Source organism: Cyprinodon tularosa, unplaced genomic scaffold (assembly GCF_016077235.1).
Source record: "Cyprinodon tularosa strain WSP-4 unplaced genomic scaffold, ASM1607723v1 ctg290, whole genome shotgun sequence".
NCBI lineage: Eukaryota > Metazoa > Chordata > Actinopteri > Cyprinodontiformes > Cyprinodontidae > Cyprinodon > Cyprinodon tularosa.
Window position 1 is genome coordinate 1,242,464 of NW_024038997.1, and position 27,591 is coordinate 1,270,054.

The 27,591-nt window shown below is 40.4% G+C and overlaps 2 protein-coding genes across 4 annotated transcripts in view; both read left to right on the forward strand.

Annotated features, from left to right (window-relative positions):
• Positions 1 to 1,601: 1,601 nt before the first annotated feature.
• On the forward strand, positions 1,602 to 11,182 carry syt19 (synaptotagmin XIX). Of its 3 annotated transcripts, none has more exons than XM_038290945.1 (9): positions 1,602 to 1,771; positions 3,852 to 4,088; positions 4,198 to 4,271; positions 6,601 to 6,717; positions 9,342 to 9,527; positions 9,616 to 9,768; positions 9,914 to 10,033; positions 10,187 to 10,247; positions 10,320 to 11,182. In XM_038290945.1, exons 1-9 carry the CDS (start codon positions 1,765 to 1,767, stop codon positions 10,625 to 10,627), a joined length of 1,263 nt encoding a protein of 420 aa, XP_038146873.1. In that variant the 5' UTR covers positions 1,602 to 1,764; the 3' UTR covers positions 10,628 to 11,182. The 3 variants fall into 3 exon arrangements, with proteins under 3 accessions (XP_038146873.1, XP_038146874.1, XP_038146872.1); XM_038290944.1 differs by having other exon boundaries at positions 1,604 to 1,771; positions 10,136 to 10,247; XM_038290946.1 differs by lacking the exon at positions 6,601 to 6,717 and having other exon boundaries at positions 1,603 to 1,771; positions 10,136 to 10,247.
• Positions 11,183 to 14,387: 3,205 nt separating this feature from the next.
• The window catches only part of nlrc5 (NLR family, CARD domain containing 5), a 55,139-nt gene continuing 41,935 nt past the window's right edge, over positions 14,388 to 27,591 (forward strand). Inside the window, exons 1-5 of the mRNA XM_038290956.1 lie at positions 14,388 to 14,705; positions 17,744 to 18,093; positions 20,360 to 20,437; positions 22,605 to 22,790; positions 22,977 to 23,131. Of these exons, the coding sequence (XP_038146884.1) occupies positions 17,760 to 18,093; positions 20,360 to 20,437; positions 22,605 to 22,790; positions 22,977 to 23,131 (753 nt within the window). The 5' untranslated portion in view covers positions 14,388 to 14,705; positions 17,744 to 17,759. The remainder of the gene's footprint in view (positions 14,706 to 17,743; positions 18,094 to 20,359; positions 20,438 to 22,604; positions 22,791 to 22,976; positions 23,132 to 27,591) is intronic.

A 27,591-nucleotide genomic window follows, 5' to 3' on the forward strand; every position in this document is an offset into this window, starting at 1 on the left:
AAGGGATCCAACTGAATGTGTTCAGAATCTCCATTTTCATAAAAAACAACCATCCCTCCTTTTAATATTAGGAAGAGGGCACATATGTGATCAAGACACATTTATGATAGAGTCACAGCCTATTAGGTCAAAATATTTAGTGTTTTAGTCTTTTTTGGAATAAAAAACTTGAACATAAAATTTGGGTCATCCTTGTCAGATGATGGATGGATAAATGATACAGATTTATATACAGAACATACAATGATTTTGGTATAATCAATTAGTTACTGTAAATTACTTTAAGAAAAGATCACATTATTGGGTGGACTAATGGCCACTGGAGAAAGAGACCAGCCTCTCCATGGACAAGGGGTGGGAGAGAATGGGTTGACAGATAAGACATCCAAAAAGTTGAATGACTGGGAAAAAGTAAAATAAATAAATCACATATTACAAAAAGGTTAGGCCATATATTATAGAATTATCATCCATAAGATCAAATATCATCTGCCTTTATTTCTTGTTGATGATGATTATTAAAGTGTACAGATAATGAAAAAAAAAACTTAAAAAAAATTAGGATATAATCATCAATTGAGATGTTAAATAAAGGATTATAATACTCACCATATGTGTGACAAAATCCAATTAAATAAGTTTTAGTTTCTGAAATTAAAGACAGAAAATACTTTCATTTTACCTGCACTAAATTAAAAAAAATGTTTGTCCACTAAGTGGCGCTGTTAAATTAGTTGATAATCCCAAACTTTAATCAACCCAGACATGATTAGTTTTCATTTAATTTAAAATTTTTATTTTTTATTTGTCTGAAATACACATTCATAAGATTGACCTCTACATACATTTCCAACTATTTTAAATCCATAATTTTAGATTAACAAAGGTAATGATGAATTTAAGACAGCTGTCAATCTTCTCATATAATCCCACTAAATTCACCATAAAGTCAGTTTATTGATTCTCAAAGAGATTACAGAAACCCAAAGAGTTTCTTCTTCATGTCTCAGTTAAAAAGCCAAACCTAGAAGATTATGACATGACAGGGAATGTTGTCAGACAGGGAACCTGTTTAGTTAAATATATTTTGCTGGGACTCAGGGCTATATTAGGTATATTACCTCATAGGTCTTGCATACCTTCCTTCAGCAGGGTTTGATCCCAATGATAACTGACAGTCTGAAAAACATAAAAATCTTCTTTTTGGCCATATTCAATAGGAAGGATCTCTGCCTGTGTGGTTCTTTACAAATGGATTTAGTTTCTTATAGACACATGATGTTTAGGCATGGCTGGAACTTTTGAATCCATGCAGACCAGTTCCCAGCTTGTTTTAACCATGCACATTTTCTTAAAACAGCAGATTCATATAGTTTACTATGATATGAGCCCATATTATCCTTAGGCTCATATCTAAACTCATATTCTTGGATTCGGCGTTAAAGATTCAGATGTATTTTCTAATGAAGAGGTACATAACCTCAGATCATAAGTTTACCAAAACATAATTAAAATCTTCACCGACCTGTTTTCCCAGAATGCTCTACAGGAAGTCATGCGTTAAGTGTGAAAGGAGGGAGAAAGGGGAGGGAGGGAGAGTGTCTAGTTTGCAAAGCAGGAGGAATATTTCAGTGATATGACATTAGTCTGTGTTGATCTTTGAAGGAAACTTGTTCTGTTTCTCTGACAACTAAGAGCTCTAAATATGGATTTATTGCATGGAAACAAGCTTTTTTGGAAGAAAAGAAGAAGTGAGATCATGTAATGTTTAGTAAGTAAATGTTCATGTCCTTAAAGTTATAGATAAAAGCTACCAGGTATGAACAAAAATGCATAACACTTGTTTATATTTTGGTGAATTTTCTGGTGAATGTTTTATATATATGTATATACACTATATTGCCAAAAGTATTTGCTCACCTGCCTTGACTCACATATGAGCTTAAGTGACATCCCGTTCCTAATCCATAGGGTTCAATATGACGTCGGTCCACCCTTTGCAGCTAGAACAGCTTCAACTCTTCTGGGAAGGCTGTCCACAAGGTTTAGGAGTGTGTTTATGGGAATTTTTGACCATTCTTCCAGAAGCGCATTTGTGAGGTCGCACACTGATGTTGGACGAGAAGGCCTGGCTCTCAGTCTCCGCTCTAATTCATCCCAAAGGTGTTCTATCGGGTTGAGGTCAGGACTCTGTGCAGGCCAGTCAAGTTCATCCACACCAGACTCTGTCATCCATGTCTTTATGGACCTTGCTTTGTGCACTGGTGCACAGTCATGTTGGAAGAGGAAGGGGCCAGCTCCAAACTGTTCCCACAAAGTTGGGAGCATGGAATTGTCCAAAATGTCTTGGTATGCTGAAGCATTCAGAGTTCCTTTCACTGGAACTAAGGGGCCAAGCCCAGCTCCTGAAAAACAACCCCACACCATAATCCCCCCTCCACCAAACTTTACACTTGGCACAATGCAGTCAGACAAGTACCGTTCTCCTGGCAACCGCCAAACCCAGACCCGTCCATCAGATTGCCAGATGGAGAAGCGCGATTCGTCACTCCAGAGAACGCGTCTCCACTGCTCTAGAGTCCAGTGGCGGCGTGCTTTACACCACCGCATCCGACGCTTTGCATTGCACTTGGTGATGTATGGCTTGGATGCAGCTGCTCGACCATGGAAACCCATTCCATGAAGCTCTCTGCGCACTGTTCTTGAGCTAATCTGAAGGCCACATGAAGTTTCGAGGTCTGTAGTGATTGACTCTGCAGAAAGTTGGCGACCTCTTCGCACTATGCGCGTCAGCATCCGCTGACCCCGCTCCGTCAGTTTACGTGGCCTACCACTTCGTGGCTGAGTTGCTGTCGTTCCCAAACACTTCCATTTTCTTATAATACAGCTGACAGTTGACTGTGGAATATTTAGGAGCGAGGAAATTTCACGACTGGATTTGTTGCACAGGTGGCATCCTATCACAGTTCCACGCTGGAATTCACTGAGCTCCTGAGAGCGACCCATTCTTTCACAAATGTTTGTAAAAACAGTCTGCATGCCTAGGTGCTTGAATTTATACACCTGTGGCCATGGAAGTGATTGGAACACCTGATTCCAATAATTTGGATGGGTGAGCAAATACTTTTGGCAATATAGTGTATATGATATATATTTTATTCATACTGGAATTCTCTGTGTGATGATTCTCCTTCTAAAACCCATCACGATTTGCATAGTAAGTTAGCAAGTTATGTTATTTGACTATAGCATATCTGATAGGAGATAATATTCTCTGCGTACAACCAAGCAGCAGCCTTACACCTATTCTTTCTTATTTTTCTTTTTACTAAATTGCATTCTAGTATCAGGGAGACAAAAGACTTAGCACTGGTTTAACAGCCAGGAATGAATAAAGACATATATTCTTTTAATTATTATTAGGACACATACATCCAAAATGAAGGGAGCCACTGCCAAGCATTGATAACAATAAAACCACAGCAAAGCTTAAAATTATTTTAAAAAAGGAAATTGACGGAATATTGATGTTGGAGCTAAGAAATGCTGGTGGTGTAGGATGCAAACTCAAATCTGATTTCATTGAGAGCAGGAAGAGGAAGAAACAAAACAGATATAAAGTAGTAGAGTCAGGAAATTAAAGCAAAGACACACAATATAAAACAAAACCAATAAAACTTAAAAACATATCAAATGTTATCAACAAACAACAACATTAAAAAAAATCACACGTTTATAAAAAAGGCTGAATATTATCTAGAGAACAAAACAAAAATGCTTTAAAATTACAAAATCTGTTACCTTTGAAAATAACAAAACAATGAAAAAACTGCTTTCTCGCCACTCTAAAGAGTGCACAGAGGCTACATGGATGCAGAGAGACATGCTGACTTTTGTGGAGCTTCCAGTCGATATGGGGCTGCTTTCAACCAGCGGACAGCTCAGGATGCCATTCTCAGAAGCCGTCAAGTACTGCATCCTGGGAATCTCTATCCTACTCCTTCTCGCAGCACTGGGAATCTTGATCTGGCAGATCTGCAGATGCTTCTCCCAGACATACACCTCATACCCCAGTCAAGAAGACACAGGTCAGATGGGATCCCTCTGTCACACTGAGCAGCTTATTCTGGTTGGGACTGTTATCCGATCAAGAAAACACGTTCATTGATTTAAGGTTGTTTATGCTTTTTGTTTCAGTGAACAGGGATCTGTTGTATTCGGATGAAAAACCATCAACAGCTGAAAACTACTCAGTTCCCCCAAGTACAACGGTAATTTTTAAACAACTCTATTATGACCAGCATTCAATTCTGGATAAAGAGGATTTAAAAAAAATCTGCAGCCTTTTAGTCAATGCTCAGAGCAGATAATTGTATATTGGAAAGTTTCATCCATCCATCCATCCATCCATCCATCCATCCATCCATCCATCCATCCATCCATCCATCCATCCATCCATCCATCCATCCATCCATCCATCCATCCATCCATCCATCCATCCATCCATCCATCCATCCATCCATCCATGCATCAGGGGTTTCTAACCTTATTCAAGAGCAGAGGTAGGTAATCATTATATTTTTAGAAGTAAAATGTAGCCTTTACAGAAATTACTAACATAAGAGAAAACATGTATTTGGTTAAAAAGCCTACTCAAGTACCGAGAAACTGATCTTCTTAGTACCCATGATCATAACAATTTATTTTTGAGTTATACAATTTACAAAATCAATAGTTACAGTATGTACAATAGGTCACAGTATGCTGTTTACCGTATTTTCACTTAATCTCAATATGACACGACAGACTCAGCAGATGGAAAAAATTTTTAAAGATTAAGTCTTTAGTATGAAAAGTATGAAGAATGTGTGTCTCTCAATTGTGCATATTTGTTTAGAACAGGCTTGCTTTTATGAAGTGAGGTTACTCTCAATGGATGTAGTAGCTAGAAATTTTACTAAAGTAAGAGTGGTGATACTTGATCCTATTTTTACTCAAGTAAAAAGTAAATTGATGAACAACTACTAAAAGTACAGTTTTTTTTAAATAATAGTTACTCAAGCAAATGTAACTGAGTAAATGTAACTAGTCACTACCCACCTCTGTTCAAGAGTGAGAAGAAAACTCACCAAATGTGACTTAAACATAATATAAAGCTTCTGGAAGTCAAGTAAATGCAACCCAAGCAGCCTAATAAATAGATTGATTTCTTGTACTGTATGTAAATTATGATTCATATTAAGGAATATCACTTTAAAAAGAGATACATAATTAGAGACTTTACCCAGGAAATTAGACAGGTAGATAGATGGACGGACAGACGGACAGACGGATAGACAGACAGATAGACAGATAGACAGACAGACAGATAGATAGATAGATAGATAGATAGATAGATAGATAGATAGATAGATAGATAGATAGACAGACAGACAGACAGACAGACAGACAGACAGACAGACAGACAGACAGACAGACAGACAGACAGACAGACAGACAGATAGATAGATAGATAGATAGATAGATAGATAGATAGATAGATAGATAGCATATCTGATGCTATCTATTTTATCAGGTCTTTACTGAGAGAATCTATTCTAGTCATCAAAGGGAAGTGTAGACCTAGAGTTATCAAACACACCAAGATATTTCTGTTTCATAAAAAATACTAGGACATATTTTAGGTCATGCTTCTATTTTACATTTCCATCTGTCACACAATGACACCAAGCAAACACTTGTCATAAGGTGGTGGTGAATATGTCATAAGCAATGTAATTACACCCGAGGAGAAGTGGGTTGAGAAAAGCACCTGATGGGTGTGGTGTTTGTGCGGTGCTCACTTCCATGTCAGGTGTTTTTGACTTCACTCCAACAGTTATTTGGATAGTCTGCTGATCTTCGTAACTGAATACTAGCAGTAAGATTGTGGCTAAACATTAAAACACAAGGTCAATTTCTACACAAGGTGTAGTGCTGGTCCATTGTGCCATGGCCAGGACTGGAACCACACTATCCCTCCTGAAGCTGGGGTTCGTCAATCAGGTGGATTTTCCTCTCCAGCACCCTGGCACCCTTTCCACGGAGGCTGAGAAGTGTGATATCCCTGCAGTTGGAACACATCGTAGTGACACCCCAGTCTGCCAGTCCAGGGGCATTGTCCCAGATTGCCACTCAACATTCAATAGGTCTGTAAACTGGGAATTACAGCCTAATAACATCCATAACATACCTGAGATACTCTGGGCGGATCTCATCCACAACCAAAATCTTACCACCATGGAGTTTTTTGACCACCTTGGAGACTTCAGCCTGGTTGCAGCATGAGTCCGGCTGAGGAACCCCGCTCATTCCTACAAATCTTTAATTGGATTTGTGTCTGGGCTTTGACTGGTTCCTAACTATTGAATAAATCATAAAACCCTCAGTGAAGTACCTTCAAGTTTGTAGTCTTAATGTGATTAAATATAAAGGACATTATAGTTTTGTAAATCAGTGCAGATTGTTATCCGTTATAGGGAAGATTCATGAGTACGTCTGAAAGATTTTATATATAAGTAAAGCTGGTATCAGTATTTCAAGCCAAACTTATGTCTGCAGGTGGAGGATGTGAGCTCTGAAGCTCGCAGACTGAGTCGCTGTTTGTCCCAGGCATCATTTCCATCAGAACCCAGCCAAGGAGAGCGTGGCATAGGAGAGCATGAAACCAGTAGGAAGGTAATAGATACAGGAAAAAAATAACATTTCATTCTTAATCTTTTTAAGATCCGTCTCTACACTGAAAAATGTTCCTTCATAAAAAGGGTCGCATTTTGCACATTATCTGAAATTATTTTATTGGTTTGGTCCCTTTTTAAAGTCCTTATGTACAATTGGTAAGATACCAGGCAGAAACATAACTTGTTTGGGATCAGATGCCTCCGCTTCTCCTCCCAACTTTTTTTGTGCCATGAAGAGATTCCATAATGTTAAAACATCCTCTATTGCACATGTGTCAAAGTCAAGGCCTGTGGGCCAGATCTGGCCTGCAAATTGTTTATCCATGGGCCCCTGGATGATATTTAATTACCATTAGAACCATGGCCACTTTTGCCGCAGCTGTGACTTTGCAGGCTACCGTTGCATTGCATTGCGTGAAACAGAACCGCACCAACACTACATTCCCAGGGGAAAACATGATTGTGACCGCTTTTCAGACCGATCTAGTTAAAGGAAAGATGCAGGAAACCGCCAGCATCCCTGCACTAAGACTCTGTCGGAGGACCTATTTCCTACCGATACTCTGATCAAGATGGAGCGCTACTGCAGGCGCAGACCTCTGCCCTGACTGTGCCGTCTGTTCACCTCGTGGTGTTCTGTGCTTGGCGTTCGGATCCCACCTGCCCCTTGCTCAGCAGCGTGTCCGTCTCTATCACTTGCAGGATCATCTCCCCTCTCCTTCCATCCAGGCTCCTTTTATTTTGGCTTTAATCAGCCTCTGCTGACACCTGCGCGCAGAATTTGTGCAGCGGAGTTACTGTGCTCCGTGTTACTGAAACCGCACGCATCAAATGTCGCTTGGGTCTGGTCGTGAACCAGTTTTGCTGTTATGCTTCTGCACCATCGGTCGGGAATTTCTAGGGACACACAGCAGCTCCTGGCAAAGCGCTAGGGGGAGCCTATTCGAGAAATGTGAGAACTTTGGCGGCACTAGCAGGAGTTTTTATCTTCCAAAACAACAAATGCGCGTCTTCAAGATATCACGGTCACAGAGAAGGATCTAGAGTTGCTAGAAATCTAAGTGGAACAGGTGCTGCTAATGGAGTTGGCAAAAAGATCGATTAACCTTTAGTCGTAGTTGTCCATTGTAGTTGTTCCTCGGTTTTTAAACACTCCGGCACCGAATAGAGAAGGACGACCACACAGACAGCCAGAAATACATACCAAGGACCAATCACCGCTGCTTTTTCTCTGCGCACTTCCCCTTGAGGTCTGCGCAGGTTGGCGATCTTCTGACACGTAGTCAGGGTTTTTTTGAGGTGCGCGACGGCAGTGGAGAACCTTTAAGCGTGGGACGTGGTCACACATAGAGACAGATTTGACAATTACAGAGGATATGCGTCTGAAGCATAAATTGGCCATTAGATAGCTCAGCTTCAGCTCAGTGTGCTTGGATTGCTAAAGGGGGGAAATCAAAAACCAAAACAATCCAAACATGCAAAGCACAGCAAAAAAAATATAGATAAAAGAAAAACACAATCATATTTTCCCCTGTTTTCTGAAAGCAGTTGTCCGTAGGATCATAGAGCAGCACAGTAATGCGTTTTCGGTTTTTAATGCATGCCTTTTCATTTATGTATTAATCTTTATAGGTTTATTAATATGATAAAAGTTTGTTAATAATATTGATATTAATATTTTTTTTTTAAAACAACAACAATGTGTTAGGTCTTGGTTCAATAGGCTATGTTCATTTCAATATTTTTTAATTAACATTTAACCAGTTCGGCCCTCCGGTTGTAGCAGATTTGTTTTTTTGGCCCTCGGTGTATTTGACTTTGACATCCCTGCCCTATTGGGACCCAACACCAAGTGGAACTAGACTTCAACACTTTCACCTAAATGAGGCAGAGCAATGGAAACAGACATCAGCACTGTGGCTCCTAATTGGAAACAGCGTGGTTGCATTGAATAAAAACACAGAAATTATGATTACAGTAGATTTTAAGAAACACTGGGATCAGCCCTGCAAGAGGTTATGAGCTGCCACATGTGCTGCCAAAAAAAATGTGTCACATTTTTTTTTTCTAATCGTAGGTGTAATAGGAGGTGTGAATAAAACTTAAACTAATTTTTATGCATCTTTCTTATCGTGCCAACTACAGACTGTCCCATTATAAAATCCAATCTTATATAGTATAACAGTCTCAGATGTGTCTCTATAAGCTGCCAACTATCTTTTCATTCTTACTGCTTTCCTCCTAACAAACCTTAGGTCACCTATCCTTGTAATGCAAGTCAGTGAGGAATTATTAACAAAATGTTATCTGATCCTAACCAGTTCTTAAAATTGTATAATAAAAGTTAATCAAACAGAATATATCACAATATTATCATTATAAAGAAAAAATGGAAGTAAGGAAACATAGAAAATAAATAATTAAGAGACTAAATGAATATAAAGATTAAGGGATAAGGAGTGTGAGTAGATCCAGAAACAACTATTTTTTATTTACTTCACAGCTCAGAACATCTCAAGATAACTTTACACAATTCCAGGGAGGAGAAACATCTACAAAACAATGCTTTGTTAATACAAAACTATCACAGAATCTAATTTGATCATAAATGTCCTTTATCAGGTTCATGGATCACTCCGCTTCTCTATCTACTACGACCAGCTGCAGGCGCGTTTGGTGGTCACAGTTTTGCAGGTGGAGGGGCTGGAGGACAGCAGCCAGGCCTTTGGCCTGCAGCCATTTGTGAAGATCCGCCTCATGTGTGCTGGATTGGAGGGAACAGAACTGGAAGGATTAAAAGAACAGGAGGTAATTCTGAAAATGTACTGTCTGTCAATTTCCAACACTATAAACAGACACACGTGACATGTTGTTGGTTTAACTGTGATCTTGTAAGGGTCAAGCAACGGCACCTGTGCTGTGGACAGTGCTGCAGGAGTGGCGCACTCGCGTTGTGAAAGGCAGCTGCAACCCTTTGTATGGAGATCAGTTTAGCTGCATTCTGCCAGAGAAAAGGGACACGCTTCGTCACATCACCCTTAGGATGGAGGTGCTGCAGCACACAAAGACTTCTTAATTAACAATATGATTGGACCAAAAAAAAATATTCAAAGAATGACAGATGAAGATGACATCCAAACTGATGAAATGAATTCAAATTTACAACTGATTTGTTGCTTATGTGTCTGTATCAGGTGAGGGACTTTGATAAGTTTTCCAGACACACAGTGCTTGGAGAGGTCAGGGTTCCTCTGGGTCAGCTAAACATCTCCTACCCTCTAGAGCTACAAGAAGATCTCCAGATACCACAGAAGGTAAGGTTAATCCAGGCACTTAATCACAGAAAGGCTAGTTTGAGGATAAAAAATAAAATTCCCTTATGACCAGTGGGGGAAATTAAATCTCTCTCTGTGCAGGATCTCGTTGGTGAAGTACTGCTGTCATTAAAGTATCTCCCAACCTCTCAGAGGCTTGAGATTGGCCTGTTGAAGGTCCGAACAGCCATCACTGAGATATTCTCTGCTACAGGTAATTCTGACACCTAAAACAGAACAGAGATTTCCTACACCTCTACTCACTTTATGTGTATGTCTTATACAGCTCTGTATGCCAGGATCAGTATTCAGTACAATCAGAGCAAAATGAGGTATCAGAAGACTTCTGCAGTCCCCCGCAGCCCGGTCACCGTCTTCAATGAGGTCCTCATGTTCACCCTGCCAGACTTCCCTCTGGAGCAGACTAAAATCTTAGTCTGGGTTTACGAGACCCTGGCAACTGGCAGATCCTCCAAATGTCTGCTCGGACAGCTGAGTGTAAAGAAGGACAGACACTCAGAAGACGAGCACTGGACCTTGATGGTACGCTCGGTCCGTCAGCCCGTTGCTAAGTGGCACGGCCTGCTGATCTAAGCTGCGGATCAGATTAAAGCTCAGCCGCTTATGGAGCAGGAACCTGCATATCTAATAGATATGAATACTTTTTCTTTCCATTCCCACATTATTGACCTATGCATGTATTTAGATTTATAACAATGGGAGCACTCAGCTGTATGGGATTTTTACCTAGATAATCTCAATCATTGTTTGACATTATTATCTGAACAACATAGAAAGTTTAAAATTTTTTATTTTTCATTCCACCTATAATTACATTTTTGAGATGCACTGTGGCACATTGAGTAGCACTGTTGCCTTGCAGCAAGAAAGTTCTGATTCCCAGCTCTGGGGTCTTTCTGCATGGAGTTGCATGTTCTCCCTCTGCATGGGTGGGTTCTCCCTGGGTACTCCGGCTTCCTCCCACAGTCCAAAAACATGACTGTTAGGTTAACTGGCTTCTCTAAATTGTCCTTAGGTGTCAGGTGTGTGCATGGTTGTATGTCTCTGTGTTGCCCTGCAACAGACTGGCGATCTGTCCTGGGTGTATAACGCCTTTTTCCCATAGGTTGCCTGAGATAGGCACTGGCCCCATGGAATAAACAGGAGAAAAGGATGGATGGATTTAGTTTCATGAATTCATGTATGTGAATGTCACACATTGGTACCTGTCTAGCTACTCAAAAATATTTTCTTTATAGAATATCCTGATGTTTGTATACCTAAGTGAACTTAACTCAGTTGTTGCCAAGGCTTGGTTACTGTATGTTTGAGGAGTTTGCCTTTTCTGCTGTGAATCATGAGTGGTCTTTGCTGCCACCAAGTGGCAACTGTTTGCTATTAATACATTACCTTAAAGCTACATTGTGTAATAATTACAGGGATATACAGTCAGAAATGTAATATATTATACATAACTATGTTATTTATCATCATCTACGAGCTCAGCCTCTTAACCTTAATATTTGCGTTGCCTTAGAATTCGTTATTTATAATTACATAGGAGCGGGTCTCGCAGCCATGGAGGCAGACATCTTTGTGCTACGGCAGCGCAGAGCCAACAAACTAGCGATTGCGAGATTGCCAAAAACGTCACAACGATGTAGAAAAAATAACGGGTATATTTATTATCTTAAGTCTACATGAAATCTATACCCTACACAGACTAATGAAATACTATCTGTAAAATTATCTATGTAAACAAACCTCATCACTTGAGAAGGTAGGTGATGCGGACGTGTTGGAAGACATTTTGTCCCGTAACGCTCGCCGTACTGTTTGGGGGGAGAAGCGGTGGGGGGGAGATGTTCGTGTTGCTGCAGTCTGCAGTCTGGACGTTAGATGTCGCTAAAAGTTACACACTGTAGCTTTAAAGGTTTCTGACCATGACAATAAAACAGCACTGTACCAACTGAATGAAGTCTATCACTGTATCTTTGGAGTTCCTGTTCCTCAGGTAAGTTCCCTGTAGAGATCAACTGCTTTGTAAACCTGCCCGGTATGGCCCCACACTTTGGGGCAACATGTTCAACCCAATGCTGCAGATTTCACAATGACATCAGCGTCTACAGAATTGAACAGCCCCAAATTAGCCTTTCTTGTAGGACCAACAGATGCCAACATTTCATGAGAGTAACCAATTCTACAGAATTGTCCACCTGTATGGTGTCAAATTCCTACCAAAAACCACAAGAGTGTATTAAGCAATCACAATAGTGAAATAGTTAATCACAACCTTGCATATAGTAATTGAAAGAGCGCATAAATGTTATTGCAGGCATGTATGGTTATTTGTGCACTGTTGAACACAGCACCGCATGCAGCAAAACACCCCCCCCGCCTCTACCAAGCGAGGCCGACGTGCCTATAGGGCGGCCATCTTGGGTCAGACCATAATCAGACAGCTGCTGTCAGAATGAATAGGAGGCACCTCAGATCTCATTTTAATCACATTTAAGAAAAGTCAAAGATAATATCACAATAATCTATTACACATCACAACCCCTTGAAATACTAAAACAAATTATTTATTGACCTTTCAGTTAAATTACAAATATTTATTCCGATTAAAAACTATTTAAACTGAAGTCAAACTGGATGAAATATATACATGCAGTTATATATATTGCATTTAAATATTAAAATGATAAACACAAAGTTTTCTAATAATACATTTTGATATTGTTATATATATATATATATCTTATTTATATATTATTAAGTGATATTTTAAAGATTGTACTGTAATAAATAGTATCTATGAGATTTATAGAGGAATAGTTTTGTAATCTGATTTACAAAAGAGAGCAAAGAAATGATTTAGCAATTTATTCATTGGAATGTTAATGTTTTATTTCTGTTAAGAATTTTTGTTAAATCATAATGAATGGTAAATTTATGTTGTGTTTGACTAAAGTGATTTTGTCCTGATAAATGTGTCTACTTATTCCAAAACTCTTTTTTAAAACTCTTTGAAGGGATTTGTTATTATTATTGCCAAATGTGAGCTTTTTTTTCTTTTTATTTCAGTTAATGTGGGAAATATATATTATATACATATACATGCGCATGAAGAAGGAGGCTATTCTTTTCAAAGCCTTTACATAAATAAAATGTATATGTATATATATATATATATATATATATATATATATATATATATATATATATATATATATATATATATATATATATATATATATGGGGAGGGCGAGGTGTAGTGAGCATGACAAGGCTCCAACAGACGACATCCTCAGTGAATGTCTCAGACAATGGGCAACAGAAGACAGGTGCTAGAGGTTCCATCATGGGAGGATAAGCCCCTACAAGGGATGTACCACCGAAACATAGCTGAAGTGGAAGATATCAGGAAATCCTACCAATGGCTAGACAAAGCCGGACTGAAAGACACTGCAGAGGCACTCATCATGGCTGCACAGGAGCAGGCCCTGGGCACCAGAGCAACAGAGGCCCGGATCAACCACACCAGACAAGACCCCAGGTGCAAAGAATGTCTGAGGGGACAAAGAGGTCCCTGAGACAATCCAGCACATAATTGCAGGGTGTAAGATACTGGCAGCGAAAGCTTACATCGAGGTACTGTACAGGAACATCGGTGCAGAGTATGGGCTGGAAACCCCAAGGTTGAAGTGGGAAATCAGTGGTACCCATGGTCATTGGGGGACTCGGGGAAGTGACCCCCAATGACACACCCCTTGCTAATTTGCATATTGAAGCCTAATTTGCATAATGAAGCAGAAATGCATACAGAAATGTAAAGACGACAAGCAGAAATAAATAGCATGGAAGAAATAACTAGGGTAAAAAAATACAAAGAAAGAATAATACAGACAAAAATATTATAACATGCACATAAATAAATACTTAAAAAAAAAAATAAAGTTGAAGATTATAGTGCACTATAAATAAATAAGGTAATTATCACGAAGGCAAATAAATAAAGAAGCTAATTAAAAGAGAGATATACATTCTATGTCTCACCCTACAATTTAATTTCTACCTACATTTATTTATTGTATTATTTATTTTTTGGAGCATTTAACATCTGTATTTATTTTTAATTGTGGCAGGATTGGTCCTCCATATTTGGAAACTGGTTTGTTTTTATTCAGAAATATGGATGTTGTGCTTGTTCCTGTTGAAACAGTGTAGATTGACCATAAGGTTCTGGTGCCAATCCGTTTTCGCCCACACCCCTCAGTGTACATTATTGCCTGGCCATCCTTATTAAAGTATTTGATTCCTTCGGCTCAGCCATTGCTCTCTGTGCTGTTGTGCGTCCTGCCGCAGCGCCATGAGAGATGGCGGTTCCTGTATACTGCACAGGCTGGACTCCAGTCCAGTCTCACGCAGCTGGATAAAATCTATTGAGCATAACGCATTTATCCACTACAAAACCCTCAGTGTCCCCGAATGTCTAATTAAAACCCAAATATCGTATAATAAGTTAAACGTGACTCTGTTCCTGTAGACGTCCATGTTGGCAGAGTTCAAAACGAAACCAAAAATGTCTAACCCTAACCCTGTATGGTTTCGTTTTCAAAAAACAGGGTGCCTGAACACAGCGGAGAGCGGTCTGCGACACCAGTCGGTGGTAAGTCCGTTTATCTGATTATTTCATTCCAAAAGAAGTCAAATAATGAAAAGTAGATGAAGTGTGAGCCGGTGCAGTTAGCTCCTGTGAGGTTTCAATGGAATTCAGACTAAATGACGCAGGAGTGTGGCGATCGTTACCTCAACCGACCTCGGCAGGAAGTTATTTCAGGTCACTGTCAAAGCAGCGCTGAGTCTGCATGTGTCCCACGGAGGAGCAGCCCAATAAATCCACAGAGACGAACATTAAATATCACCTGCTTCTAAGTAATATGTATAATAAACCATTAGGGGAAGGTTAGTAAATTACGCATGACGCAAATCTCTAAACTTTCGCGCCTCAAACCCAAATTCATTAATATACCGCAAACTTTTACAGCGAAAGAACACCAATTTTATTAATTATTTCATTAATAAAAAGAAAATAAAACATCCACAGGTTTATTGTAATGTTTCATACGGTCACGTGGTCCCTTTCATGCTTAATCTTTTATGGGCGGAATATTTCACCTGAATTCACTTTGAAAATTGGTTTGCCAAAGTCTTTTTTTTTTACAATGATACTTTTAACCATTTTGAATTAAGGCGTGTATTACTCCTATATTAAAACATATTATTTATACAAATCAACTTTATTAATCCCCTGGGATTACTCCTTCAGGGAGATTCTGGTTCCAGTAGCTTATATAGAGTGCACAGAGTTAAAGCAAGATGCCATTAAAGATAAAAATAAAAGTGTATAGAGTGTATATAGTACAAAAAAAAAGCATTAGAAAAGTTGCAATGTCCTGGAACATGTTTCCTTTAGATACAAAAATATCTGCACAACACAGCAGAGAGCTAAGGGAAGACTACACAGTTGACTTGGATTATTGCACTTGCACTGCAGAGATGTACTGACCTTATAAATGAAAAAATGACAGAGGCTACACAGTAGTTGGCATGTATTATTTTACAGTGAGAGAGAAGAATATTGCACAAGTGACAGTAAGTAATGTTTTGCACAAGGTGTCCAAGGAGGGAGGTGCTGATCCTTGTTCTTCTTCCTATCACCTTCTCCTCCCCCCAAGTGAGGAGCTGTACAGCTTGATGGCTTGAGGAAAAAAGGAGTCAGCAGTATCTTGGTCCTACATTTATGAAGGAGCTATCTCCCACTCATCAGGCTCCAGTGGTGAAGACAGCGTGCAGAGGGTGGCTGGCATTGTCCATAATGTCCAGCAGTTTGTTAAGTATCCTTGTCTCTGCCACCGTCCTCAGAGAGCCCCCGCTTCTTGTCAATCACAGAGCTGGCTCCTCTCACCAGTTTTTCCAGTCTGCATGCACAAATGCGCAAATTAGAGCATATAAGCTTGGACAGCTCTGCTGATTTTAGCAGAGATCAATCAAGAAGGATTTAAGGTGCTTTTAATCAGACTCCTGGTGAAGAGAGGAAGTTACCCAAGGTTTCCCTGGTTGTGCAGGGTGAAGGAAAATGCAGTTTATTTCCTCTCTGATGTCAGTTGCTGTGCTCTGCTAATCAGCAGCATTTTTTCCGTGTGTCAGAAAGCCACGTGACTTGTTTTGTAAATATTTCCGGTTTAGAAGAAAACTAGGAAGGATAGGAGCAGATATCTATGTTGTGACTTACAAAATGAATAATTTGAGGAGCATAAAGACAAATAATCATCCTATATAGGAATAAATAAAGGTATACTTAAACTAAAATATGCATCACACATTTTGGTTTCTTCCCCTTCTCAATAAGGAGACGTGCAATCATTTGAAATTATGCTTCATTTTGGAGAAGGGACTGAGCATTGCGATCAGCTGAGCAGCATGTGGCGCGTGAGAGAAGAGACAGTGAAAAACAGCAAAATATCAAAACAGTTATTGACAATTTCTGAATAACTACATTGGAAACTTTACCAATTCTGACAATGATTTAAAGATAATCCTTTAGAATGTATTAATTAGATCTATTTGATCATGCAATTTCCACCATTCTTTTACAATTTTGTATGCATAACGTCCACAGCCTGATAAAGCCCCATCTCTATATTTGGTGTATTCTAAACAAAATTGCTTTGGAGAAATCTCTGGGTCTATCGCTTAACTAAGCTAACCGGCTAAAAGCACCCAAACTACCAACTAACTAAGCAGTTAACATCTTATTATAGGCCCTGTGTTAGTCAGAAGAGTAAAAATGTATAAAATTCTTCCCAATATTTAGGTTTTGCCCAAAAATCTTAAATATCAACGTTGTTAAAGTAAATACATGTTTTTTATCTGTAATAATCACCACATCATATATGCAGAGGTAGATTTTTACTGATGGAATAATGCAGTGAGAAGCTGTTGTAAACTTTGGTTTAATTCTGTCATAAAACCATGATATCATGATCCTGATGTATTTTCATGACTTGTTTTTATCCATTTAACATGATCACGCTGTTGATGAGGAGCAGAGGTGACATCACACTGTGTGAGAGGGAGCTGCACTGCAGAATTACTTTTAGAATAGAATACAATTTTATTGTGTCACAAGTACAGAGCAACAAAATGACCTCTCTGCATTTAACCCATCCCCTTAGGGAGATGTGGGCTGCCATTGTTCGGCGCCCGGGGAGCAGTGTGGTGTTACTCAGGGACCCAGAGTAGCAGTCCGTGGGTTTTGAACTCAGAACCTCTGAGACCTAAGCGCAATGCTCTAACCACTAGGTTGCCACACCCCTATGAGACTTTGCAAGGGCTGGGAAACGAACCCAGGTCAACTGGTAGGAAGGCAGCTATCCTCACCACTATTCCACCATCACTGCCCCAGTTTAAGAACCAGAGTTATGTCTTCACACTAATTACTTTGACATTAAAGATTGTGATTGTTTGTCAAAACATGTAGCATTTATGTTTGCTGCGTTCACTGACTGAAAATCATTCGATTGTTATTTTCTGATGGTTACATCCCTGATTACGGCAAGTGGAAAATGTGAATCTCATATTATTCTTATAATCAATATAAATTAATATTGATAGTTTTTTGTGATTTTTTTTTGCGTTCATCAGCTGATGGAGTCTGATCATGGATGAGGACCTGGACCCTGCCGATGAAAATGTGAACTCCATCTTGGCTCAGGAATACTCAGAACTGCTCAGCATCCTTCGCTGTCAGACGGACTCCGTCATAATGCATCTCTGCCAAACGATGCCTAGTGACGCCGTTATGCTTAACAAGGCACCAACCATCGGCTCTGCTACAGCACCAGACCACATTAAAGCCATGCTGGAGTACTTCACACATGCTAACCCTGCAGAATGCTGCAACTTCCTTCAGAGGGTTTGTCTTTTATGTGAAGACATCCCTATGCATCTGGAGTCGAAGCTCATGTCTGTGGCTGGATATGCCAGCAGTAAGTGTGAAAAAGTGCTTTACTATGATCACTTTTGGATAAAATGTCTTTATCAGTAACCTACCTAATAGATTTCCTTTAATGACCTTACTCTGAGAGAGTTTTTAGGTTGAATATCTGTTGGATGACTGAACAACATCCTATTCAGCGCGGCTCTCTGCCTAAAGAAACAAAAACAAATTACATAAAAGAATCTGCTCATTAAACTCCACTTGCTGAAAGAAATGCTGCAGTGCTGCCTTTGGCTCATTGCTGACCAGGGTGTGGCATAAAAATCGGGCTCTGTAAAATTCAAATTGTCTCCCGACCTCTTATTCTGATGATCTTTAACACATCTATGCTAGTTTTTAAATTATAAAAAAACCTCACCATGCTCCCCTGTATGGGGGTGTCTCTTAATGTCATTTAGGAGAGCAAGTCTCGCGTTCTTTTAGGATTTAACTACCGATGAGTCATTTTGGCAGTTTTTTATTATCATCCTTTATGTTCCTTCTTTTAGCATTTTATGGTTTTAATTTGCTAGCAGCTTCTTATCAGGAAGTTACCAAACATTTCCCATCAGTGAGTGAAGGCCACTTGTCACAGCCCTCATGCATCAAACAGAACCCGAATTGAGCTTGGTTTGGTTGCAGCATAGTCATATCTGTCCTGCACTTAACGTTACAGAACCGCGTGGCATCTGATGCCGCTCTTTGGATTCAGTAGCTAGTATCATCTCATCCACGTCTATCCTCAAAATGCCAAAATGATCATCACATAAGGAGCTACAGGTACCATGAGTCCCGTGACTCTGATATTAAGGGCTTCAAAGGAACTTCCAGCAAGAGCAGAGATGGTGAGCTCTGGGCGACGAAGTTAACCAGTAGCCACACCTGTGCTGTTTCATGTTAGCTGTGCCCATTAGCAGATAAGTAAATAGAGCATTTTTTTTTGGGTGTGGGCCCAAACAAAGGTTTTGCAGAGAAAGAGCCATAACGTCTGAAATAATGTCAGCTCTGGTTTTGATTCAGGCAGTTCTGTAGCCTTAGCTCAAAGAAAGTTACACCATGTGGCTGCTGATCTGACCCCTTTCAGACGGAATCTCTTGCAGCCATTCAGAACGGAAGGTAACGCCTACACAATGTGCAGATGCCCTTATATGGTCCCATCATTTGGTTCCTGTGATGCTAACAACAACAAATGGTAAATTGTGCAAGGCTGATATTCAGGCAATGTAGCACCTTCCTGCCGGGATCTATACAGTATGTGTACTTATTGTGAAACATTATATTTATCTGTTTCCAGGTAAAATCGACCAAAACGAAAAGTTCTTTAGAACCGCTTGAATGATTTTTATCAATATTTTAAAATAATGTTTATTCACTAATATATTTATTCATTCTGCCCTTTGTATTTGTTCAGCTGATGCTTTAAAGAATCAACCCACAGAAACAGTACCTTTGGCAAATACAGGTAATTCATTTTTTTTTTTTAAATCAGTTAATTTAACTGGGATTAAGCGTTTTCTGGTTAAAAACTGCTTTTCTTGACCAGAGGCAGCTGACTTTTTCCCTCCTCTCTCAAACCCGTTTCTTGACAGCTTGCTTTTTGGTAATGGCCACAGGTACAAAAAAAGATAGAAACATAAAAAAAAACACACAACAAATGAAATAAAATCATAAGCAAAGAAAGTTAAATGTTTAAAAGTTCCCAAAGCAACTGAAATGAAAGTAAAATTGGGCTGCTTTTTTTTGATCAGCATAGAAAAACATGTCCTCTTTATTATTTAATGGCTTGTAATTATTCTTTGATAATTCTACATAATATGAAATGTAAATCCCTATTTTCTTTATATAATGCTCTGCAAAATAAACCTCAGCACCTTTTAAATTAAGTTCTGAGCTACAAATTAGTCAACAATCAACCTTTCTTTGTAAATAATTGCCTAGGAAGCAGTGCTATTAAGGAAGCTTTGTTTATTTGATAAAGTTTATAATATTGTACCCAAATAAATTAAGCTAAGAAAAAATGAAAATGAAAGCAGAGGGTTTTTTGGTCAGAGCTGCACATATTCAGGATGTTTAAGAGTTAATATTGTTTTTTTTGTCTAGAATTTCCCTACCTGTTCTTTCATACATTTTAAGATTATTTGGAATTCTTTAGTGAATGCTAAGTTAAATAATAGCAAATTATCCTTATGCTTGCAGAAGTCTTGTTGTTATACCATCTTTGTCATTTTGTATTGAAGCATTTTCATGCAGTGTGCTGTCTTATGTTTTCTTTTACCTGATAGATGGTACTTCAAGCGTAACAGATTGGCAGCCTTTAATGCCACCTGCAGAGGAGCAAGTCATCAAACGCCCACGGATTGGTAAAACATTCATGCATAATTTTAAAATATATCCTACATTCACATTTAGTTGCAAACCATAGATTCCGATTATTACTAAATACTTCAACAATGGGTAATAAAAAAAGCAACAAAAGGCGGTAGTAGTGAAACATGGAGTTGCTGCACAACTGTCTCTTGGACAATGCTGTCTTAAATCCACTTTTTGTTTCCATATTGGGCAGAATTAATTACCTTCAGCACATACAGTAATTACATTATTTATAGCAACCTAGATGAATATCCATATTCCACACACCCAAATGAGCCGATTGGAATTAATCGCGCTACCAGTACAGATCGGGAGTCACAAGCTGTTTGCGCATGCTCAGCACCACCAAAGGGCCTGGCATATGTACTGCAGCATTTTCATTGGTGCTGTTTACACTTTTGAGGATGCAAATGTCAGGATTGGTGAATGTTGTTGTGGACCCAAATGCAGTGTAGAGGAGGCGGAGTTTTAAATGAATAGGTGGATGGTATAAAAACATACATCCAGAAATAACAGGCTTGGAACGCAGAAATGTTAAACTACAGAAGCTCAGGCGAAACATATAAGAATTCAGCACTGAGGAACTGCAGAGGAGTATATACAGTATGGGAGACAGAACAAAGAGTGGAGTAATCAGTTAATTGGGAGCAGGTGTGGACAGAAGCAGCTAGAAGGAAGCTAGGGGAAAGGTGACTGGCACAACGTGGGGGCAACAGAGAGTAGCTAAAAAAAACAACAACACTGCTTAAATATAACTAGAAAACTACTCCAATGACACAAAATGGAAAAGAGACCAATTACCAAAAAATCACAGAATAACATTAATCAAAGTGTAACTAAAAGCTAAAACAAGAAACTTAAACAGAACAAAAAAACCCACACTTTTTTGTGAGGTGTTTATAAAAATACACTGTCTCTGTCTTCATGTAGACTAGGCCTTAGAATAGCTTTTGGAATGAGCCTTTGGAAAAAAGAAAAAAAAAACAACTTTTCTGCATTAATACAAAGCCAATAGTTTAAGAAAGTTATCTCTGAAAGTTAGTGCTTATAGCCATAGTGTAGTGATCCCTGGAGTAGTGGGTATACTCGCCCTTTTTTTTTAATGCAGCCCAGAAACAATGACATCTAAGACCTCTCTATGTAGTTTACCAAAATATTTTATAATATATAATATATTATTTCTGCTATTTGATCTGAGGGATAAAGGATTATGAAATAACTAAATGGTTTCCCAGAGACTAGGGAGAAACAAATATGGATTTTGAAGGAACTATTCCATCCACATGGATGACTCCTATTCTGTAATTTAGCAAGTCAGTAGTTCCTTTTATAAACTGTCTCTTTGAACAGCTGATTTGTAACAGTTAGTGTGTCTGTATTAGCCTGGGTGCCATCCCGAACTTAGTCCCGCCCACAAGGTTTGAGGTCGGGAAGTTCGGTCTGGCATTGCTCAATAGTAGCGGGAGTATGATCGCCCACCCTCTGGTGATCCAATCAAATTGTCAGGGCGGGCTTTATACGATGATGGAGAGATGATCAACAGTAACGTAATCAACCATGTGACCAAAGCGCGCTTGGGTGACAACAATAATGGCTGCCGCTGGATAGTTGAGGTGAGTAGATTCTGCTATTAGGTCTGTTCTAGAAGATATCGACAGCAAATTAATTTTAAAAGAGGAACAGAGAAACGCGATCAAGTCTCATCTTCTTATTCTAGGCGTGCAACTGTACGCTTTGATTTTTGTTGACAACAACTAGGCATCGCTTAACATACGTCACGCACTCCGTTGCTCTTATTGGTTGTAGGTCTATCCAATTGAGTGCAGAGGCATTTTTTTTCCTGGTTCGTTCAAAACACGCCCCATAATCACAGCTCTATGGAGCAGTATCAGACTCATATTCTGACTAGAATTGAGTCGGACTACGTCAGGCTACTTTCTGTATACCCTGGATTACTCTACTGCTTACAACCTAATGAAAACTGCTCTGGGAAACAAAATGTTTTGCATAGATTCTTATTATATAGGAGTCAACTAAAGATTTTTTGCACTGTTATTTTTACTGAGCATTACTGGTTTCATCCTAGATCTTAAAAAAATAAAAATTTTTGAGAATCAAAACTGTCTTGATCACCACAAGGTTATCCAATGCCTGCAGATTACTGGGAGCAGTACAAGACTGAAGTGGCAAGTTTCCTGCAAAGGAGGTGGAAGCGAATGTCCGAGGGTCTGGTGAAGGATACACAGCCGGACAAAGTTTGGGTCAGCATAAAAACTGCAAACAGAGCCAGGGACAGACCCGATCAGACCCCCAGCTCTGCAGAAAGAGGCAGCAGAACACCAGGTCAGGAGTGGCTTCCTGTTTCCTTTCTTATTCAGCAGCGGTAGCCTAAATTTATTTTAAGCGCATCACTGAAAAATAATTGAAAAGTGTACATGACTCACTATGTAATAAAGATAGAAAAGTGTTAAAAACACCAAAAGAAAAAGAAACTAACTCTGCAAACCTTTTTTTTTTAACCAAAATTAGAGCCTGACTGTGATTACGGATGTCCAGAGTCCAGACTCACTCTTGAGAGCTTTCTGCAAGGATGTGCAGGAAAAGTGACAGTTCTTTGTGGTCAACCTGGATCAGGAAAGACTGCGCTGATGTCCTCTCTTGGGCAGCAATGGGCTGAAGGATTAGTAAGTTGCTTTCCTCTTTCTATCCATATCAAAAGACAGATTTTAGTTTAAAATTATGTTTTTGTTGAGCTGCTAGAATAGCAGTGCCCATTAGAAGACATAAAGAACGACAAATAAAAATCATCTGTACAATTCAAAGTACAAACTTGTTCATTGTGTTCATAGTTTGTCAAAGGTTGAGCGGTTGTGAAACCAGCCATCATTCCAATGCCAGAAGGCGGAATTAAATAGAGAACAAAATACATTGTAAAAAGTTGCAAAACTTTCACCAGTGGAAAGTACCTGAGAAAAGTCATGTTATTCTCAGTGATGTCACACTGATTTGCATATTAGCGCGAATCTACAGTTCATTTGTTTACATACTTCCGACTTCTGTTTTAGCATAAACAAAAGTGAAACTAATTGCTGCCTCCAACGGTATTTTAGGTAGTTGTAACTTTGTTGTATCTCTCATTCTTAATAGTTTTACGCTGTGGTCATTAATAGATATTAATAGTTATCAACTGTAAGACATTAGTTAATTACCAGCGCTCTGCAAAGCTTGACTGCTGCTAGTGAGACTCCTTAGTCATTTGATTCAGGTGTGTAGAGTAAAGGACACATCTAAAGGTTGCAGGACAAACATTGAAGATTTCCGTTTTAGATGTTTTTAATAGGATGGTTGAGGTTTGTAAAATTTAAAAACAGCCCCCAACTACAAAAGCTGTATAAAAAAATGTTCTACAGTTCAATGTCTTAAAAGAAACTCTCATTTTTAATCTACATCTTAGCAGTGAAGGAACCAAAATAGGTAAGACACTGTATAAGTAAGGGGAAAAAAAGCATGCTAAAATAACCAGTTTGCAAGTACTGGCTGAGTCAATGATGTGCTCATTAAAAAAAAAAACTCAAATGATGTGCATTTTCTTTTATTGGAGTCTTAAATCAGATAGATAGATAGATAGATAGATAGATAGATAGATAGATAGATAGATAGATAGATAGATGTACTTTATTTATCCCAAGCTGGGAAATTGCAGTGTAGCAGCAGCTTTACACATAGTGACAGTCACAACACAATGAGATAAGAAAAGTAAAAATAACATAACATCCACACGTATTTACATTATAAGGGTGCAGTGAACAGTCCTAAGGTGCAGTGAACAGATTATAAATAGTATTAAAAACATGGAGTGCAGTATAGTACAGTGCTGGTTACTGTATGCTGAAACAAGAGTTTAATTTTTATTGTACAATGTGATGGCATATGGTAGGAAAGATTTCCTGTATCTGTCCCTTCGACAGCGGAGCTGGAGCAGCCTGTGAGAAAAAGTGCTCCGCTGTCTGACCACTGTGTGGTGGAGAGGGTGCTGATCATTGTCAATGATGGATAAGAGTTTATTCAGCGTTCTCCTCTCCACCACAGTCTCAAAAGACTCCAGCCTGAGTCCAAGTACAGAGCCAGCCCTCCTGATGATTTTATCAAGTCTGTTGGTGTCGCTGGCTCTAATGCTGCTGCCCCAACACACAGCAGCAAAGAAAACGGTGCTGGTAACAACAGACTGGTAAAATATCTCCAACATCTTGCTGCACACATTGAAGGATCTCAGCTTCCTCAAGAAATAGAGTCTGCTCATCCCCTTCTTGTACACAGCCTCAGAGTTAGACCTCCAGTCCAGTCTATTGTCACTCATCACTCCCAAGTATCTATAGTCCTCCACCACCTCCACCACCTCCCCCCTAATCCGTAGTGGCTGTGAAGACCTCTTCTCTCTCCTGAAGTCAATCACCATCTCTCTGGTCTTGTTGACATTCAGCCTCAGTTGGTTCTGTTCGGACCACTCCACAAAGTTGTCCACCAGTGTCCTGTACTCCCCCTCCTCTCCCTCTCTTATACACCCTACCACAGCTGAGTCATCAGAAAACTTCTGCAGGTGACATGACTCAGAATTGTACTGAAAGTCAGTGGTGTATACGGTGAAGAGGAAGGGAGAGAGCACAGTTCCCTGTGGAGCTCCTGTATCACTGAGCACCACATCAGACAGGACACTGCCCAGACGGACAAACTGTGGCCTGCCTGTCAAGTAGTCAGTAATCCAGGAGATCCTTGTGTCGTCGACACCCATCACCTGCAGCTTCTCACCCAGCAGCAGAGGCTGAATGGTGTTGAAAGCACTGGAGAAATCAAAGAAAGTGATCCTCACAGTGCCTCCTCCACCATCCAGATGCAAATGGGCTCGTTGCAGCAAGTAAATGACAGCATCGTCAACTCCTAAGTGGGACTGGTAGGCAAACTGCAAAGGGTCCAGAAACGTCCTCACCTGTGGCCTCAGCTGGGCTAAGACCAGTCTCTCCAGGACCTTCATCACATGTGATGTGAGGGCGACCGGTCTGTAGTCTGCTGGGTCGGATGGCCTCGGCTTCTTGGGGACAGGAACCAAGCACGACGTCTTCCACAGCAACGGGACTTTCTCCTGACTCAGGCTGAGGTTGTAGAGATGTCCCAGTACAGGAGACAGCTGGCTGGCGCAGGTCTTCAGGATCCTGGGTGTGATGCCATCAGGGCCTGCAGCCTTGCGCTGATGTAGTCTTTCCAGCTGCCTCTTAGGCCCCGTCCACACGAAGTCAAAACGAACACGAAACGCTGATATTTTCCAAAACGTTTGCCGTAAAGACGGAGACGTAAAATATATGTGAGCGTCCACACGAATGCATGAAAACGCTGCAAAATGTATGCCAGGCCTGTAAGTGGCGCTGTGGTGCCAAAGCAAAAATAAGCGACGAAATGTTGGGCATGCGCACTAATATTTATACATGGTTGCCCTGCGGGTCCATTTTCTTGGTTAAGTCAAATTCAGGTGCTGAACTATGTCGTGGATATTGCTCTGTTCTTCCTGGAGATATTCCAGAAGAAGAAGATTCTGTTGTAAGCCCGACAGCAGGGTGAGTAGCATTAGCAGCAACGGCGCCATTGTTGTTGTGATGTGTCGCGCATGCGTGTTTAGAGGCGACGCTATGACGCATGCGTGTAAAAAAAAATATGCGGTTAGTGCGTAAAGATGGAAACGCGAAAACGGCGTTTCAGAATCTTCCCACTCTGAAGGGTGAATAAAAAAAAGATCGTTTACAGACCCCCGAAACGCCGGCTTCGTGTGGATGAGAGGCTGGTTTGGTGAAAAATTTGTGCGTTTAGGCCAGGGTTCGTCTTCGTGTGGACGGGGCCTTAACCTGGCCTGTAGTCACACGGGGGTTTGTGCAGAGGGGGGGGTGGGGGGGGGGGGGGGTTGGTGGTGGAGAGGTGCTGTACAGGAGAAGGCTGGGGGGAGGGTTGAGCCATTTGGGACAGTGTGAGTGTGTGGGGGGTTGGAGGTGTCAGAGGGGTGGCAGGAGGTGAGCTAAACCTGTTAAAAAACTGGTTGAACTGGTTCGCTCTATCCAGGCTCCCAGGTGTCTGCCTGTCCTTCCCCTTCATCCCCGTGATGTACTTCATTCCAGCCCACACGTCCCTCACACTGTTTTGCTGGAGTTTGGCCTCCAGCTTCCTCCTATAATTGTCCTTGCACATCCTCAGCATGTCCCTGAGTTCGTGCTGCACTCTCCTCAGCTCCTCTCTGTCTCCAGACCTGAAAGCCTTCTTCTTTTTGTTCAGAAGTTCCTTCAGGTCACTGGTAATCCAGGGCTTGTTGTTAGGGAAGCACTGGACGGTCCTGGCTGGAATGGTGGTGTCCTCGCAGAATCTGATGTAATCCGTAACGCAGTTGGTCATCCCATCGATGTCCTCCCCATGTGGCTCACATAACACGTCCCAGTCTGTGGACTCGAAGCAGTCCTGCAGTGCCTCAGGAGCCTCTGGTGTCCACCTCCTCACCACCCTTGTGTGCACCGGCTGCCTTTTCACAAGTGGGACATACTTCGGGGTCATCAAGACCAGGTTGTGGTCTGACCTGCCGAGGGGAGGGAGGGCTGCGGCTTCATATGCGTCCATGGCATTGGTGTATAATAAATCCAGTGTTTTATTGTCTCTGGTGGGGCAGTCAACATACTGATGAAAGTTATTGAGAGTATTGTTCAGTGAGGCATGATTGAAATCACCAGTAATAACCATAAACGCATCTGGATGATCAGTCTGCAGTTTAGCAGCGGCGGAGCTGATGACGTCACAGGCCACCGCTGCATCAGCTGATGGGGGGATGTAGACAGCAATAACAATGGTAGATGTAAACTCCCTCGGTAAATAATACGGGCGCAATCCCACAGCCAGCAGTTCAATGTCCGGGGTACAGAGACGTTCCTTCACTCTGACATGTCCAGGGTTGCACCACCTCTCACTCACATAAAGTACAAGCCCGCCGCCTTTCTTCTTCCCACTTTTAGAACAGTCTCTGTCTCCACGTACCAAACTGTAACCGGTGACCTCCACACTGCTGTCCGGGATGTTGGACTGTAGCCAAGTCTCACTGAAGCAAAATAAGCTACACTCG

Excerpts from the sequence above, each read along its gene's own strand:
- syt19 (XM_038290944.1), top strand. Across the intron at positions 9,528-9,615 it reads AAGGATTAAAAGAACAGGAG|GGTCAAGCAACGGCACCTGT; the intron begins GTAATTCTGAAA and ends TGATCTTGTAAG. Across the intron at positions 10,034-10,135 it reads ATCTCCAGATACCACAGAAG|GATCTCGTTGGTGAAGTACT; the intron begins GTAAGGTTAATC and ends CTCTCTGTGCAG.